This window comes from Aegilops tauschii, chromosome 6 (genome assembly GCF_002575655.3).
Source record: "Aegilops tauschii subsp. strangulata cultivar AL8/78 chromosome 6, Aet v6.0, whole genome shotgun sequence".
NCBI lineage: Eukaryota > Viridiplantae > Streptophyta > Magnoliopsida > Poales > Poaceae > Aegilops > Aegilops tauschii.
Genome location: NC_053040.3, coordinates 146,206,946 through 146,226,794, shown reverse-complemented (window position 1 = coordinate 146,226,794; position 19,849 = coordinate 146,206,946). Strand labels below are relative to the sequence as shown.

At 44.4% G+C, this 19,849-nt stretch overlaps 1 protein-coding gene across 1 annotated transcript; it reads left to right on the top strand.

Moving 5' to 3' along the window:
- The first annotated feature begins 11,521 nt into the window (after positions 1-11,521).
- On the top strand, positions 11,522-16,687 carry LOC109784902 (putative UPF0481 protein At3g02645). Its single transcript, XM_020343513.3, has 2 exons — positions 11,522-12,156; positions 15,231-16,687. The coding sequence occupies exons 1-2, from the start codon at positions 11,768-11,770 to the stop codon at positions 16,537-16,539; spliced, it is 1,698 nt and encodes a 565-aa protein (XP_020199102.1). The 5' UTR covers positions 11,522-11,767; the 3' UTR covers positions 16,540-16,687.
- The last annotated feature ends 3,162 nt before the right edge of the window (positions 16,688-19,849 follow it).

Genomic DNA, 19,849 nt, shown 5'->3' with positions numbered 1-19,849 from the left:
GTTGAAAGGTGCACCCGAAATATGGGATGGGTTGCACGACCAACGTCGGAATGGTGATTCAATAATCAATAGTCTAAGAATGAACGGCCGACCATTGACTTCAAAGCAATAGGGTTGCTAGAAGTTTTAGAATCCGAACAACATAGTTCACCTGTTGGTATCCCGGTTAGAATCAACACGTGAACCTGGAAATGAATGAAGATGGCGAGAAGTATTACTATATCAGGAATTCTTAAGAGGTGGGGCAATCCTCACAACATCCTTGACATGAAAGACAGTAATACTTCAATGTAGAACATAACATAAGCTGGTTAGCAAGGAGCTCCATAACATGATCAAGTTTGTGATGAAAGGAATGTAAGGATGTTGTCGATGGTAACTCAAATTACCAAGGAACGAGGATGGCACTTATCATCAAGAATTCCATTGATATCCTGGAAGGAGTCCAAATGTTGATGATGATCACGACATTTTGTTGTCGAGGGGATCCACGAAGAAGCAATTGATCAGCGACTGCATCAAGCAAAAGGACTGATGCAACAAAAGATTATTGGAGCCACAGATACTACACAAACTCGGGGTCAAGTTTGTTGTTCGAGGTGAAACGATATGACGAGGAAAATCGACGTAAGCTTAGCTCATCGTCGAAAGTGGTGCTCCGGGAATAAGGACCAGGTAGCACAGTTAAAATCATCAAGATAATGATATAGCCGAGCAGGCTAGGGATGACGTGATCGAGTACGAACTCGTAAGCAAAGGAGATTACTAAGAGTTGTTTAATCGTGATGCGGACTCGATTCAGTTATCGATGTCCTTGAGTGTTTAATAACTCAGAGCCCGTGAAAAATTGGAATCAATGAGAATGTAATACTTGATGGAGAACTCATAATAAGTTATGCAGTTTCGTGATAATCTCGAGATACCAGGGGGGTAATACTCGACGACAAACCAAAGTAGAGGTTGGACTGGGGTATTGCTCTTTAGAAGACAAGTGCTTAAACTTGCACGAGAAATGGTATTTAAAAGAGAACATGGTTGGAACCACGATTGCAAAATGTCAGATCCCAGATATAAGATGAACTTATACCAAGGGAATAATTAATTTAAGAAAAGCTTTAATGATAAGATCTACATCGTGTCCATGGGCATGAACGCAAAGTTCAAGGTCGACTCCCACTTCTTCAATGCATAACCTTTCATTCACTTCTCGCGTTTGATGAAGTTGCAGTGTTGAAAAATTTTATCTGGCAAAATACCAGAAGAGTATGACTCATGAAACTTTCGAGTTCACACATATTATGAAAGGCATAGGTTCAACCCATCGGGGCATCGTGGAAACATATACCACAAGCTTCAGGGGTAAATAACTCAAGCTCGATAGTAGAGCATGGGTGTCAAAACGAGAGGGTACAATTTACTAAAGGCATTATGTATCAGGGAAGGAACTCACAAGGTGATTAAATATGAGGGCACTGTCGGATAATAATCTAACAAAGGATTTGGTGGTCCACAAGGGATCAGATGTGAGCATCGGTACTCAACTAGAGGAAGAAAGAATGCAAGGGGATCAGATTATAGAAACAACTGGCTAACTCAAAGCTCCAATGCAAAGGAATTATGATTTCCAAATCAAGGGATCAGAAGCAAATGCTCTGATTAAGGATGGATAAGTTCAATAGCCTTAGGGGTAAAATCGATGCCAATTTGATTGGTCGATACCAGCTCATGTTTAAAATGACGTTTGAGCCAGAAGGAAGAATCCTAGGATCTAATTGAGGATTGTGAGCATTCGCAATATTTTGAATCAACGGACTCAAAATGATAATGACAAGAGATGCCAATAAGATTACGAGACTTGAGATTAATCATAATGCAAGTAAGCAAGAATTTCAAGAGCAAAAAGGCTCCTGGGGATTTTTGGAAGATCGAATGGTATTTTGAACACTTTTGTGAAATACTTGAATCAACTGGGGATGAGCGGATACTCGGTAAGTGCGAGAATTATCCGTAGGGGTATTCAGGTGACAAAGAACAGCAAGGCAGTAAGCTCAAGGATTCTCGGAACAACAGAGATAATTTCGGGGTATCTTGTAATAACAAGATCAACTGGGAAACATTGTATGAATGGCGAGTATACGTGGTTATCCATAGGAGTTTATCAATGAAAGGGAATTGCAAAAGCGATGAACACAAGTCCTCGGGTTATCAGCGGAGAGTATCTTCAGGGTCTTCACGTGCAGCAGACGATCATCAGTAATAAGGGGCTCTCTGGGTGAAAGTGATAACGAGATCCTAATGTTAGATTTAGCAAAATTCACTTAACCCGAATAGAAGAGAGATAGGAGTCCCAGAGTATAGACAAGGAGTAAAAGATCCTAATACCACCCAATGGCGACGTGGGCCCGTAAGACACACAGCCATGTTAGTAAAAGTTTTTGCAATGTCTAGACTCGACTTCGGCCAAGGAGTTGGAAAGGGGGATTCCTACAGGCAGTTGGCTCTGATACCAACTTGTGACGCCCCCGATTTGACCGTACCCTAATCATGCACGCAAAGGTGTACGATTAAGATCAGGGACTCACGGGAAGATATCACAACACAACTCTATAACATAAATAAGTCATACAAGCATCATAATACAAGCCAGGGGCCTCGAGGGCTCGAATACAAAGTGCTCGATCATAGACGAGTCAGCGGAAGCAACAATATCTGAATACAGACATAAGTTAAACAAGTCTGCCTTAAGAAGGCTAGCACAAAAGTAGCAACGATCGAAAAGGCAAGGCCTCCTGCCTGGGACCTCCTAACTACTCCTCGAAGCCGAACTCCACGTAGAATCATCCTCCGGGATCTCTAGCTCCTGGACTCCAGCATCTGGTTGCGACAATCAGGTATAGAAAGGGGAAAAGAGGGAGAAAAGCAACCGTGAGTACTCATCCAAAGTACTCGCATGCAAGGAGCTACACTACATATGCATGGGTATATGTGTAAAGGATCATATCGGTGGACTGAACTGCAGAATGCCGAAATAAGAGGGGGGTAGCTAGTCCTGTCGAAGACTACGCTTCTGGCCACCTCCATCTTGCAGCATGTAGAAGAGAGTAGATGGTAAGTTCACCAAGTAGCATCGCATAGCATAATCCTACCCGACGATCCCCTCCTCATCGCCCTGTTAGAGAGCGATCACCGGGTTATATCTGGCACTTGGAAGGGTGTGTTTTATTAAGTATCCAGTTCTAGTTGTCATACGGTCAAGGTACAACTCCGGGTCGTCCTTTTACCGAGGGACACGGCTATTCGAATAGATAAACTTCCCTGCAGGGGTGCACCACATAACCCAACACGCTCGATCCCATTTGGCCGGACACACTTTTCTGGGTCATGCCCGGCCTCGGAAGATCAACACGTCGCAGCCCCACCTAGGCTCAACAGAGAGGTCAGCACGCCGGTCTAAACCCTATGCGCGCAGGGGTCTGGGCCCATCGCCCTATGCACACCTGCACGTTGCGTACGCGGCCGGAAGCAGACCTAGCCCCCTTAATACAAGCGCGAGCTTACGGTCCAATGCGGCGCGCGCCACTCAGTCGCTGACGTCAAAAAGAGCTTCGGCTGATACCACGACGTCGGGATACCCATAACTACTCCCGCGTAGATGGTTAGTGCGTATAGACCAAATGGCCAGACTCAGATCAAATACCCAGAACTCGTTAAGCGTGTTATTTATCCGCGAACGCCGGCCAGGGCCAGGCCCACCTCTCTCCTAGGTGGTCTCAACTTGCCCTGTCGCTCCGCCATAAAGTAACAGTCGGGGGCCGTCAGGAACCCAGGCCCACCTCTACCGGGATGGAGCCACCTGTCCTTTCAGCCCCCTCATCAGAATCACTTGCGGGTACTCAAAGAGCCGACCCGACTTTAGTCACCACATGTGTCATGTATAGAGTATATAAGTATATACCCGTGATCACCTCCCGAAGTGATCACAGCCCAGTAGTATAGCATGGCAGACGGACAAGAGTGTAGGGCCTCTGATGGAACACTAGCATCCTATACTAAGCAGTAGGATAGCAGGTAAGGGTAACAACTGTAGCAACAATGACAGGCTATGCATCAGGATAGGATTAACGGAAAGCAGTAACATGCTACACTACTCTAATGCAAGCAGTATAGAGAAGAATAGGTGATATCTGGTGATCAAGGGGGGGCTTGCCTGGTTGTTCTGGCAAGAAGGAGGGGTCGTCAACTCCGTAGTCGAACTGGGGGTCGCCGGTAGTCTCGGGGTCTACCGGAAAGAAGTAACGGAGGGGGAACACAATAAATAACAGAGCAATCAAAGCAACACAAAGCGTAACATGACAATACGCGGTGCTAGGTGTGCCCTATCGCGGTAGTAGGTGATATCGGCAAAGGGGGGAAACATCCGGGAAAGTTTTCCCGAAGTTTGCATTTTTCGGACAGATGAAACGGAGGGGGAAAGTTGCAAGTCTGCTATGCTAGGGACGTCTGGCGGACGAACGGACTGCGTATTCGGGTTCGGCTCGTCGTTCTGAGCAACTTTCATGTAGAAAGTATTTTCATCTGAGCTACGGTTTAAAAGATATGATTTTCTAAAGATTTACTAATTTCTCGAATTTAATTAATCATTTAATTTAATTCAAAATTGGATTTATGACATCAGCATGATGTCATGCTGACATCAGCAGTCAACAGGGGTTGACTAAGTCAAACTGACATGTGGGTCAAGTGGGACCCACCTATCATTCTCTGTTTAGATTAATTAGGAATTAGCTAAACTAATCACTGTTTAATTAAACTAACTAGTTAATTAAATTAATTAAACATGATTAATTAACTTAATTAATTAATTAATAATTTATTTTATTAATACATTTTTATTTTTATTTATTAATTTTTTATTCTTTTTTTATTCTCTTTTTTTTATTGACGTTCTTGGGCTAGGCCCCACATGTCTGTGGCCCAGAGGGGCCATAGCGGGTGCCAGCGTTAGCGGGCGTGGGCGAGCGTGGGCGTCCGACGGGGCGGACCCGAGCGGAGGCCGTTGGGGCACCGCGGGCGGCTCGTCGGCGGGCAGCGACGGGCGCGGGCCAACCGGGCGGTGGCCGCAGCGGACAGGGCGAGGAGGGGGAGGGGCGATAGCGCGGCGCACGGGGAAGGAGCAGCAGTGGCGGAGAGCGCCGTGGGACGACACGCAGTGGGCGCTGGTCGCAGGCGCGTGCGGGCGCGCACTTCACGCGGCGGGACAATTGTTGTGCGAGCCGCGACGCGGGAGCGTGCGATGCAGTGGGGGAAACAGGGCGGTGGCGCGGTGCGTCGGCGCGGAGTGACGGGCACGGCCGGACGGTGCAGCGCGTGGCCAGGGCGCGGCCCAACCGCGGTGAGCGCGGGGCCGGAGCGCGTGAGGCGCGGTTGCGGCCGGAGCAGAGCATCGGTGGGCGCGGCGGGAGCGCGACGGAGGAGAAGGAGGGGGAGGGCCTCACGAGGGGTTTTGCAGGGCACGGGGCAGTTGGGGGTCGAGGAGGACGACGGAGACGAGGCGACGAGCTCGGGGGCGGTTCGGTGATGGAGAGGACGGCGGCGGTGGTGGTGCACGGCGACGACGAGCGGGTGTGGCCCGGTGACGAGGGGACGATGGAGAGGAGAAGAGGATGAGGCGGTCCGACGGGTGGAAGAGGCAGTCCGGCGAGGGAGCTCCGGCGACGGGCGGCGGGGCGGCGTCGGGCACGCGGGGGCGTGGTCGCCCCGATCCCGATCTGGATCGGGAGAGTGGGGGGGAGAGAGCGAGTGGTGGGGGGAGTGTGCGGTTACGGGTTAGGGTTTGACCGAGGGGCTAGTAGAGGCTGCGGTTGGGCTGGCCTGGCGGCCTGGCAGCCTGCTGGGCCGAGGCCCAATTGGGGGGGGGGCTCTCTCTCTCTTTCTCTTCTCACATCTTAATTTCTTCTTTTCAGTTTTGTTTTTTGTTTTCTTTTCTTTATATATTTTGTTTTATATTTTATTTTTTTAATTCCTGTTTTATAAAATATAAATACAACTCCTAAATTAATGTTATAATTTATTCTACTGCCCCAAATAGTTTGACACCTAATTAAAATAGTTTGCATTATTATTATTTTTAAAAGGCATTTAATTAATTGTCATAGCTGCTGTTTTAATTACTTTAGAGCCTTTAAACATTTTATATGTCTGTTGTTTCTCCACAATAATTATCTATGTATTATTTGGCAACACCCCAACATTTTAGTTTTAATATTAGAAAATCTTTACCGTTTGACTTTATTTTAAGTTTGAATTTCGAATCGATTTTGAACTAACATGAGATTAACAACAGTAACCATGGTGACGTGGCATCATTAACGTGGGATTACTGTAGCATAATTATCCGGGCGTCACACAAACAAATGTAGACGAACGACAGACATACCCGAGCAAATCCACCAAGGACAGATCCGCCAGAGACACACCACCACACGCCCACCGGCGATGCTAGACGCATCACCGGAACGGGGGTTAGGCGGGGGAAACCTTATTCATCTTCAAGGAGATGCTGATGTCTCGTCTTCCTGAGCAGGACAGAAACTCTAACAAATCTCGAAGACACCTCTAGAAATGGATTCCTACCATCACCAAGGGTCGGGATCACCACTCCCCAATGCACCTAATGCCGCTGGAGACAAGCCGGACCGGCAACACCGCTAGCGGGAAGCAGAGAAACCCTAGTTGAAGAGGAGACAGTTGGGTTGCGGTCGTATAACTTGCGTGACACTTCTTTTTAGTTTGATTCTCATATTTGATGAATCCGACACCAATTAGGCCCCCCCCCTTCTAAAAATCAATTGTGAAAAAAACAATGATTTATTTGAAAGAAATCATAATTTACCTGAATTTATTAATAATTCCATAAAATAATAAGTGTTCTTAAATCAAAATCTAGTGTGCTGTATGAAGTTGCTCTAGAAGCATTAAGGAAATGTTCCAGTCCCATGAAAAGTTGTCTGCAAGGTCGTCTGGTTCAGGCTTAATAAAATGTTTTTGTCTACGCGCCGCAAAAGATAATGTTTCTATATTAAAGGGCGTTGCTAGGCGTCAACCGACTGATTTCTTACTGATTTCTCGAGGAAATCAGTCGAGAAATCAGTCGGTCGTCAGCCGTCCGATCCATTGTCTCTCTGCAAATTTTTTTTTAGGGGTTGTCTCTTTGCAATTTGATAGGCCCATGCATGTCGTTCTCCTGCATCGCACCAACCACCCCTGCTTTCGATCTTGTCTTAGCCTTAGCAAGGCGGGCAATAACACGCCGCGGCTGTAAAGCATCATGAGTCGCCGCCGGCAGAAGTTGCATCGCAGTGCTTGGACCTCTCGCCGGGAAAGCTACGTCGCAGCGCCGGGAGCCATCGTCGAGTGCTGCATGGCAACACTGGTAGCCGCCAGCGAGTGCTGCATCACAGCGCTCACCGGGAGTCATTGGTCACCGCTGCTGCAACCGCCCGCGCCGCCGGCCATTGCTGCCCACAATGGCGATGATGTTGCATTGCAGCAGATGGTCTGCTGCAGCCTAGCGGCACGGTGTCGCTGCCACGCCTCAACGCTAATGCCGCCGGACCGCCACAGCCCGGCGGTGTGGTGCTTCTGTCACGCCCCGACGACAATGCTGCTAAGTCGGCTGTAGATGCGGATGCGCACGAACGGTGTGCTGTGTTGCAGCAGGAGGTCCGATGCACACCGGCGGTCGTTGCCGCTGCCATGCCTCGGCGGCGCTGATACTTTGCAGCGGGTGGTCCGCTGCAGTCCGGCGGTGCGGTGCCGTTGCCATGCCTCGACACGATGCTTCTTTGCAGCGGGTGATCGGCTGTTGACGTTGCGGCCACAAACGGTGGTGCTGCACTGCAGACCGGCGGGTGGCGGGGGATGATGCGTTGCAGCAGGTCGTCCGATGCAGACGCTGCTGCCGTGACCAGTGTTGCGACGCAGAGATGGTGGCCGACAGCGGATGCCGGCAACCCGGGCTTGCTGCAATTGGCGAAGGGCTGTTGTGATCCTCCTGGTCCTCTCGCCGGATTTGGAAGAGAAAGGAATTGTCGGCGAGATTCGCAGAGAAGAGATAGAGGAGTCAACGCCTAGGGAATAAGTGGCTCGCTTCGCTCGTGCGGGGATAAGGAAGAAAGGAGAGCGGTGCGTGCATGGCCCACTATGACACGTGGCACGCGCTGGACACGGTTTTTTTTCTTCCTGGGATCGGTCGGGCAATAGTAAGACTTTTCCTTAAAAAAAATGCTATCACATTCTCAGAACAGAAAAAATGCTACCACGGTCCACGGACTTGTGTGATGTGCAGTTTGGGACGTGCGATCCGGCCCTAGTCGCCGCCAAAACAAAAAAAACCAGCTTGCATGTGTTAATCCTGCACAGAGGCGGCCCTTAGTTAATCCGTTGCCACATCACCACACGTATCCCTTCAAACTCTGGCTGCGTTAAAATACTTGCACTGTTGCACATGGAGGGTGCTTGGATACGTTTTAGTCTCATGACTAAAAGTAGTGAGACTAAAATTTGCTAGCCTCACCCATGGTTGGATCCAAATATTAAAGAGATTAAAATCAAGTTAATAAGCATTTATTATCCTTCAAATCTTCCAATCCAGAACTCGCCTGTGTTAAACGAGAGGAGTTAAATGAGGAGAGAGAGGACTAATCCACATTTTAGTAGGGGTACCCTTGACTAAAAAAAATTAGTCTCAAGACTAGTTTTAGCCCCTCTTTAGTCAGGGATGCTTGAAACTTTAACCTTTTAAAAAGACTATTTTTAGTCAAACTAAAATAAGTCCCTTGGATTCAAGCACCCTCTTACTTTAACCATCTTTGAAGCTGTATGTACCAATAATTGGCGCCATGGCAAGTACACTAGTACTATAACGTGTGGGGCCATCACTCACATACAAACGCATGCATCACGATTGAGTTTATCATTGCCGCTGCGGGCCTAGGTGACGATGTAGGTTGGTTTACTTACTGTCGAAAAAAGTTGACACTGACCAAATTTTGCAATTTCGCACCGTGTGTGTTTCACGTTCTCTGCCAAATTAACTCTGCTGGTTCCATAAAAAAAGTAACTATGTTTGTTGCCGTAGTTACGGGTCAATGGATCCTAATTTTTATTTTTTACGAATAAATGCATCTTAATTTGAAAACTTTTGTTCTGCACACAGTTTACTGGGCACCTTTTTTGTGCACAGTTTTAATTCATGTGCACAAAAAAACCCTTTTGCAAATAATCATAGATTAGTCATAAAAATATAAAAAAAACATAAATTAGCCATATATATATATATATATATATATATATATATAAATTAAAAAGCTTATTAATGCAAAAAAAAAAGGTGCCCGTGATGTTTGTACCTAAAATTACCATGATATGCTAAAAAATTGCCATCCTATGCAAAAAATAATATGTAAATGCACGTTTTTAGGAATAAAAAATGCCATGCACTTCCTCATAAACTTAACATGCTCTATAAAAGAATAAAACATGACATGTCCTTAATAAAAATGTCATGCTCTTACTAACAAAATTGCCATTATGTACAAAAACAAAATGTCATGCTTGGTAAAATAAAAGTATCATGCTCAGTAAAAAAAGTGCCATGATTGTACAATAAAAATACCATGTTCTAAAAAAATGCCATGCTATTATAAAATAAAAAATTCTTGCTATTTACAAATAAAACATGACATGCTTTATACAAAAAATGTCATGCTATTTAAAATAATAATGCCACGCTCTACAAAAAAGTCATGATCTTTGAAAAAGAAAATGGCATGCTATTTACAATTAAAATGGCATGCTCTTTGAAAAAAAATGGCATGCTCTTTTGACATGCTCTTAATAAAAATGCAATGGGTTCTACAAAAAAAATGCAATCGTTTATTAAAAAATGCCATGTTTTTTCCTATAATTGTTTTCCATGGGGACACATGTTAATTTCAACAAACATGTATATACCATGGTAAAATCAACATGGCATTTTTTGCTATGGTATAGGCAACATGGCATAGGCCACGAAAAAAAAAGATATATACACTTTTCCACAAAAAATATGGAGCTGCCATGGCAACTAAAAAACACAAGGATTTAGACACACGGGTAGTGGAATAGTGCCATGCTACTAGCTAAAAATTTCATGTTTTTTGGACAAATCATGTAGAAACTGCAATGGCAAAAATGCCATGTTTTGAATTTTGCCACGTCGCCTAGTAAAATTTGCGATGCCACTAATTCACAAAGTGTTGCGATATAACAAGAATAAATTTGCCATAGGACATAAATTTGAAAATTCCATGCTCTAATTTAAATAAAATACCATTCTATAAATAATAAACTACCATGTTACCTAGAATAAAACTACCAGGCTTTAAAAGGTAAAAACTACCATGGTCTAAAATAAGTACCATGGTGCCTAAAAAAAAGTTGCACATGGCAAAAATAGCATGAGTCAAGACATTTTATGATGCCATGGTGATTATCTATAGAAATGCCATGACTACCATTTGGCCAAAGTGGACAACTCAAACATTCCTACTATCCACCCATAGGGACAAATAAGATGCCATGTGACCAAAACCAAAATACTAAAAAAATGCCATCATGCTATATGAAACAATTCTATCAATTTATGGGAATAAAATGTCATGGCAAAAAATGTAACTTCTTGCCATGGCAGATTACAAGTTCTTCATAGTTAGCTGAATTTTGCAAAATGTAAAAAAAAAGTATTCGGACTCACAAGTATTAGGTTCTCGTGTCAGCTCTTTACAATCCGGCCCTAGTTGTCGGAAAGTGATCAAACGGGCCAAATCCCCCAATCAGTGCTTTCTGCAAAAATTTTACTAGAAACGTGGTGGATTTTGTCAATAATTAGCGAGTAGGTGGTTTTCTGCAAATTTAGTCATAAATGTGACAGATTTGTGCAATTAACTCCCATGGTTCTTTATTATCTCCGGTATTCTTTATACTGTCATGATCGGAGATTAATAGGTTGAAAATTTCTCACGCAAAAAAAAAACTCCCCGGCTCTGATGTACTGTGCTTTCCCACAGTGAATTCTTCCCGTATGATTGCTAGTTAATGGACAAATCCAACCTGGCCGGCCCGACTTGAGTCAATAATCATGGCTCCATTGAGCTGCACCAACTGGGCGCGTACGTCCGACCGATATGCTCATGGCACCATCATTCCCCGACACCCACCACGTTCAAAACGTTTGTTTAACACGACGATCATTCATGACGTGATGCCCACGCGCATGCAGCCAACACGCACGTACGCATAAGAACAAGCTCATCCATCGTCTGGCATTAAAATTCCCCGGTCTCTGGCGCGCGTTTCTTCTTCACTCGGTGAGACGATGACCCTACTAATCTACTCCCGTGCATGTTTCACGCTAGCTGTTGATAAGCTTCGTTTTAACTCATGATTACGCACACAACCACCCACCCACTTGCATGCATACTCTACATAACACCTAACTAACCCAGCAGCACAGTCCATGATGCCCTATTGACCTAGTTAACTCCACCAAGTTAGAAGCCATTGGAGGCAACCAGCTCACATACTATATACAGCTCGGATCGGATCAATTCGGATCGTGCAAGAAGCTAGCTAGCACCAAGTAGCTACTAACGACTAAGCTCAGCTCAGCTCAGCTAGGGGAGAAGAGGAGAGGAGAGATCTAGATCGGCGAGCGCTAGCTAGGACGATGGCGTTGGCGCAGCTGCAGGCGCAGGCGCGGTTCGTGGGGGTGGCTGCCACGAAAGCCGGCGTGGAGCTGGAGCTGGACGACCACCAGTCGCGGTGGGTGAGCCAGGTGCGGCGGCGGATGGAGGCCGGGGTAGAGGAGCTGGGCGCCGTGGCCAAGGTCTTCGACGTGCCGCGGTTGCTGCGGGCCACCAGGCCCGAGGCGTACGCGCCGCAGCACTTCGCCCTGGGGCCCTACCACTACCAGCGGCCTGAGCTCAGGGACATGGAGCGCTACAAGCTCGCCGCAGCCAAGCGCGCCGAGAAGCTCTTCACCGGCGACCGCAGGTTCGACGACCTCGTGCAAAAGTTTGTGAAGATGCAGGAGATGATCCGGACCCCCTACAACAGGTACCGTACGTATACCCTTTTTTTTTTCCTTTTTCTTTTATTATGCTGTATTAATGAGCTATTGGGCTCATTAAGGATCGGCTCATTAAGCTTGTGCTCGTTAAGACTCTGCTCGTTAAGCTCGAGCAAAAAACTCTGATTGGCTATGTTCGTTTAAACTTTATTAAGCTCGCAAGCACTCTTGACACTAACCCCTCTAGCTTCAGTTTATTTTTATGGAGGAAGAAAATGACCACATGAGAAGGTATGCTAGTTATTGTCTTCCATGGGTTAGGTTGGAATAGATGGAATAGATAGGTTGAGGTGCCAATAAATGTTGCCACCTATAACATAAAAATATGTGGTGTGTTGTATCAACGAGCATAACGAGCTGCTCATGAAACTCGTTAGCTCGCTCATTAAGCTCGTTAAGTTTAAAGAGCTAAAACATGTGCTTTGCTTTGTTCATTAAAAAGTGAGCAACGAGCTTAACAAGTCGAGCTACCGAGCATTCATTAAGCTCGTGAGCTATGCGCTTTTGGTCCAACCCTAATTATACACATCCATCTGCCTCCTCTCTTTTACGGGTTATCTTTTATAATCAAGTACTCATCAAATTAATTATCTGTGTTATTATTTAAGAACCATGAACAAGTTTACCATAAATTCCACACATGAGTGCTTTGTTCTCTTGTGCTGCCTGAAATTGAAATGCTAAGTGAGGGTCTACATTTGCTTTGGGAGTTTCTTAAAGGCATGGAGCTGAGAACTTGATAGCGCAACGATAAGCACAGTAATTTGACATTTCCGGGCGGCGATCACAAATTGGTGTCATGTAGCTTTCATGAAACACTCATCCTCATTAATATTCTGTAATCTAGCATTGTATTTGACAGGCAATATAAAAATAGGGATCTTTTTTATTATAGAGGATTGCAACTTGCACCCCCAAACAATAAAATATTAAGAAAAAAATTATCATTCCAACTGATGACATAGCCGTACACACACAAAACATAATGCCTTCATTAACTAGCATTATCCAGTTACTTCTGCAAGCTAGCCATAAAAAAAAGTGGCAGTGGCACTTAGGGGATCAGAGAAGAAAATCGAAGTCAAATTGAGAAATTACTGTAGTTGCATCGTTTATCAAATCTATGAATATCATCATCTCATTAGGATTCTTGATTGTTCTATTTGTTTCAGTTTCTTCAACCTAATGCACTATGTTTATTGTTTAGTCAATCAATAAAGTCAAACTGAGGCTGTCTTATTTAGTTGCAACATTTATCAAAATTTTGAATCATAATCTCATTAGTATTCTTGATTTTCGTGTTTATGCCACCTTCTTCAATTTGATGCACTATGCTTGCCAATCAATAAGTCAGATAGCCTATTAAAAAGCTTGACTTGCTCCGTGAACCTAATAATGTAAACCATGCGAGAATTTTCGAGCATGGTCGTAATTTTATCTCTGAGCTTTTTTCTGTTTTCATTGCAAAAAAATGTTTCATATTGATTCTCCGGGAGTCTTGCGAACCTATAAGAGAGATAAGATACCATTGCAAGCTTCATAAATAAGCAACTAATTATATGCAATGATAAACTCAAGAAATTATTCGAATTCGAATGCTAGCAAGGTTAATATATACTGTAGTACACACACTCGTGTGTATTCAAAAATAATAATTATATGCAAGATAAACTCAAGAAATTATTCATATGCTAGCAAGGTAAATACAACAAATAAAAGGGCTTGCAACTGGTTAGTTAAATTCATAACTAGAAATAGAACCTTTGTCGACTGGTTAGTTAAATTCATGAAGAAAACATTAATAATGTTTTGGTTAAAAAAATGACTTTCCAAAAAGACTAAGTTTGAAAGCAATTGGGAATGTTGATTTTGTTATTGTTACCTAGACCTCCATGAACATGATTTGAAATCACAAAATTTACACTGAGGAAGGAAACTAAGCAATGTTTGTTGTAAAAAGAAAATTGAAAATCTTTTAAATTCTTTTATTTGTTTTGATTTTACTATTTATACAGGAGCATTTGAGCTAGGGATTTTTTGCGAGAGTACTTCAAAGGCATATCATATTTTCATAAAAGGCAGCAAAAATTTTTACAAGAGTCTTGAACTCGGATTAGAAGAGCACTTTCGTCCCTTCCTGCCAGTCTCTTTCCAGCCAGTGCATGACCAAAGAAGCGTGCATTCATTGGCTGCATGCATGCGTGCGTTCATTTGAAAGAAAAATAATAATCAGATGACACTAAATAAGATGTGTATACATGAAAGTTAATACTATCACTGATCATGTATACGTACAATGAATGTAGGTTCTTTGAGTCTTGTCAACCTATAAGAGAGGTAAGGTACCATTGCAAGCTTTATACACAACCAACAAATTATATGCAAGATAAACACAAGAAATTATTTGTGTTCTAGCAAGGTAAATACAACAACTAAAAGGACGAGCAACTGATTTAGTTAAATTCATAACTAGAAATAGAACCAAGTAAAGTGGTTAGTTAAATTCATGAAGAAAACATTCCTAATGCTCTGGTTGAAAAAAAGTGACGTTCCAAAAGGACTAATTTTGAAAGCAATTCGGAATGTTGATTTTGTTATTTTTACCTAGACCTCCATGAATGTGATTTGGCATCACAAAAATTGCAATGAGGAAGGAAACTAAGCAATGTTTGTCTTCAAAAGAAAATTGAAAATCTTTTGATTTTTTTTTTGTTTTGATTTTACTATTTATAAAGGAGCATTTGAGCTGGTTTTTTTTTTACGAGAGTACTCCAAAGGTGTATCTTATTTTTATATAAGGCGGCAAAAGTCTTGAAGTCGGGATTAGAAGAGCACTTTCGCTCCTTGCCGCCAGTCTCTTTCCAGCCAGTGCATGACCAAAGAAGCGTGCATTCATTGGCTGCATATTGCAGCTGCATGCATGCGTGCGTTCGTTCGAAAGGAAAAAAAAAAGAAATCAGATGACACTAAATGTTTTAAGGCAAAAGCACGTTCAATATAAGATGTCATGAAAGTTAATACTATCACTGATCATGTATACGTACAAATACAATGAATGTAGGTTCCTTGAGTTGAATGGGCAGACGCTGGCATGGATGATGGCCATCGACACGTGCTTCCTCCTCGACTTCCTCGAGAGCTACCACGTCGACGGTGCCACCGACATGGTGTCCTCCGCGACGAACTGGATCAACGCCATGGTGCGCGACGCCATGATGCTCGAGAACCAAATCCCGCTCTTCCTCTTCGCGGGCGCGCTCCAGCTCCGCCACGCCTCCGAGGAGGCCGCCGCCGAGGCCATGCACGCCGTCTTGGACCGGTTCGTCAGGGAGGTGTGCCCCATCAAGACCACCGCGCTGGCCATCGCCGGCGACATCGCCAAGCACGCGCACCTGCTGGAGCTCCTCTACCACTTTCTCGTGCCCGCCTCGGCCGTCTTCGCGGAGGACGCGGCGGAGCTCCCGCGGCTGGTCCCAGAGGAGGTTCTCTCCATCGACGCGCTCGAGCAGCAGATTCCGGACTACGACAAGGTGAAGCAGGCGTGCATGCAGGTGTCCAGCTTCGACGTGGCGCCTGTGCGGTTCATCAAGAAGAACCTCATCTCCAAGGCGATGAGCGCGGCTTCGAGCCTCCCGGGGATGATCATGCGCAAGGTGCCGCTGCTGTCGGCAATGGCGCCGCTGCTCGGGAAGTTCATGGCTTCGACGGACGTCGAGGCGCGGCTCAAGGGCGTGAACCTGTCCACCATAATCAACTCGCCGCTGGCGCAGGAGATCATGATCCCGTCGGTCGCGCAGCTGGCCGCGTGCGGCGTGCGGTTCATGCCGTCTCCAGAGGGCATGGCAGGGATCGGCTTCGACGCGGCCACGGCGACGCTGACCCTGCCTGTCCTCCACCTCGACAGCAACACAGAGGTGATCCTCCGCAACCTGGTGGCATACGAGACGGCCGCCGTACGCGGGCCGCTCGTGCTGGCGCGGTACACGGAGCTGATGAACGGCATCATCGACACCCCCAAGGACGTGAAGATCTTGAGAGAGTGTGGGATCATCTTCAACACCATGAAGAGCGACAAGGAGGCCGCGGACATGTGGAACGGGATGTGCCGGGCGGTGCGGCCGAGCAAGGTGCCGCTGCTTGACGGCGTGATCAGGGACGTCAACGCGCACCGGAACCGGAGGGTGGCCGTGAAAGCGAGAAGGTTTCTCAAGCGCTACGTGTTCAGGTCGTGGAGGCTGCTCACGCTGCTGGCCGCCGTCGTGCTGCTGCTCATGACGGCGCTGCAGACCTTCTGCACCGTATACGACTGCAAGCGCTGGTTCGGCGGCATACTGGAACTGCCGCAGATAACGCCCGGAGGAGGGCAGTAGCATGTGTGTACAATACATTGCAGTAGGTTGCACATGTGGCTATATATATTCAGTAAATCAGTGGTCCTATATCATCAGTACTGAACTAGTGAAAACGAATACTTACTTTCTTCTACGTAGTTGATAAGATAATTTGAATGGCCGAAAATTGCTTTCCTGGTGAAAGCCGTGCTTGCGTTTATATCCACTCCCTCAGTCTCATAATGTAAGAGGTTTTTGACACTAGTGTAGTGTCAAAAAAGGTTTTATATTATGGGATGGAGTAGTTGTCTAGTGTCACCGATCGAGAAATATGGCAATTTCATCGCATCTCTTTTTGTGCCAACTAGAATGATTAATCTCGGCTTATTATTAGATTTGGTAAGAAAAATCTTTGTTAAACCAAACATAAAGCAACTTATTTCTAGTTTGCTTCCTGGCAGCTATTATAGTTGTTGTATGGCAACTTCCAGAGGAAAAAACTCTAGAATGAGTTTGCACACACTCATTTACCACAATATAGATGGCTTTAGGGGTGCCTCAACTTGTTCTGCATGGTCAGTTTGGTGTCTAAAGTTGTAAAATACACGAAATTAGTGCTTGAACTTGTCCGGTTGTGCAAATACGGTGCCTCCTTATCTGGGCGCATGCTCTGCCCACATGGCGCGACAACCCCACATGTAAGTGGCAGAGAGCGGGGAAGGTGCTAGGTGGCCTGCGCTTGAGATTGTTTTTGCAGGATGCCCCTCATATTTTATTTAAGCATGTAGGAAAAATCTATGTCAGTATAAGCGTATGACAGACAAAAACTAAAGAAAATGTGTAAGTCCACCACGCCAAACTTTGCTGAATAGACAAGCATGAAGTCGAATTGTACATATTGCGTTGTTATGCAAAAGGTAATTCTTCTATAAAAATATACCGGGGGCGCTTGCCTCTCTGGTCTCGCCTTTTTTGTAACTTTGCAGCACCGGCATATTGTGCCCGTTTTTTGAACTTCAAAGAAACAGCTTTTTACAGCGCAAATAAATCCGAATTTTTTTATATGTGCACATATAGAACTGTAATATATCGTGTGAATTTTCGTCAAAATCTGTGATTGTATGTGAGAGGTACGAAAAAGACAAATACATGCAAAAATCAGCTCTTTTTTTGGCCGGATTTTTGTCTTTATTGCAGGGTATAATATAACATCATTTCAGATGAAATTTGACAGTCACTTATAGCACATGCATATGTTTTTTGTCAATAAATAAATAAATGGTAACTTTTAAGTGATGGTTTTTAACCTTTAAAAAAATGCTCAGTGGCCACCGTGCTCTAAAAATTCGTTGTGGTCGCTATGTACCTCTTCAGGTGATTTTGTTTCTATATGGCGCTCCTATGGGTCCGCACAAGTTTTATTTTTACTTTTTCAAGTTTGTGTTTATAATTTTTTTTACTATTTGAAAAATAAATGTTAGAAAAAAATTACAAATTGCCATAAACTTGGAAGAAAGTTTTAGTGCATTTGAAAAATGTTCAACATGTTTTGGGAAAATGGTTCACATGTATTAACAAATTATAAGTGTTTTTGAAAAATCTTTGTCATGCATTAAAAATGACAATGTGTATTTTACAAAAGGCTCACCATGTTTTTAGAAAATATTCAATGCTTATTAAAATTGATTTGAATATCCTTATATTTCTACAAACATGGTTGATATGTTTGGATACATTTGTAGAATTTAATATTATTACAAAATAATTTTTAATACATGTTGAAAGATTACAAAATACAAAGTTTTCAAAATTTTAATAATTGGGTATTCTAGAAATAAAGTGAAGATACACAATAACTGTGTGTGCTTCTGGTGCAGAATGAAGATATATGAATTTACACAATAGTATTTAATATGGGTTGAACTATTTAAATCGACATAAAATTTTGAAAAAGTTCATTTTACCTCTTCGAAGTACACGATTACAAAAGAAGAAAAAAGATTTGAAAATAGAAAGTAATTTAATATTGGTAATTATTGTATTTTTATATGGGAAAATTTGTGTGTCATAAAACTAAACATGAACTTGGAAAAAAGAAAAAAAGAAACAGTGGTAATAAAAAAAATGATGGGTAAACGCGTCAATTAGTCTACAATAGCTTTCTTGCTAACATTCTTATGGAAAGCAAAGTTCAGCTGCATGGCTGGATCGTGCCGGTAGTTCACCAAGAGGTGCCTCGTTCGAAACTTCTATGTGGTTTTTTCTTTTCCATTTTATTTCTATCTAGCATACCCTATAAGCTGCATGATTAAATAAAACTCGAGGTTGGTTTCTGTAAAATAATTCCTCACGAGCGGGCACATGGGCCACTGCCGCGCTAGCACGCCACGCGAACAGCGCGTACGTTGGAATACAGATGAAGGCACCGTATTTGCACGACCGGACAAGTTTGAGCGTCAGTTTCGTGTATTTTACAAATTTAGGCACCAAACTGACCGCATAGGACAAGTTTAGGCACCTCCGATGTATTTAACTCTTTTTTTTTAATTTCTCCATGTCTACATGACACACACGTTTTTTAGAAATTGCCATCATGATGAAAACAAACAAATATCTTAAATTGTCATGTGAAACATCATAAACAAGTTCTGTTTTACGGATTTTCCCATTTTTAAAGGTGACCCAGGAAAATGGAGAGGGTGAGGGCGTCCCGCGCTCCGCCGCCCGCTACCCCTGACGGCAAACCCATTCGCCGGCGGGTCGGTGGGAAGTTTTGGACGCTCGCGGGAGATTCGGACTGTGAAGATGAAGATGAAGACGCCGACCCTCGAGGTTCATCGAAGGCTCTGTCGCCGACACCGTCAGACACCTTGTGCGAGGCGCTCAGGGTGGAGTACTCTAAGGAGGTCCTTGCGGGCCTTGTCGACACGACCGTACCAGACGGAGATCCGGCATGGAAAGGGTTATGTGCGGCGGAGATTGTAGAGGTGCTTCGCCGGCAAACGATCGCCGACGGGGGTTTGTCCATGGAAAGGGCCCATCCCTAAGGTACGTCTTCCTACGCTAACTATGCAAGATTTCTTTTGGCTGAAAACATGGACGGTGGTTTCAAGACGTCATAAGAAGAAAAGGCCGGTGGTGGAGATGCCGCCGACGGTGGTAACCGATTCGATCGCAGTGATCCGGGGGAGCTCCTGTGTGATGCTCTTTGCGTCAAAAAGTCGATGGTTCGCACAGGGTGTAGCTCACCTGGGCCGGCCCATTTTGGGTTCGAGCGTTCGCGAGGCAGGAAAAAATGTGTGTCATAAAACTAAACATGAACTTGGAAAAAAGAAAAAAGAAACAGTGG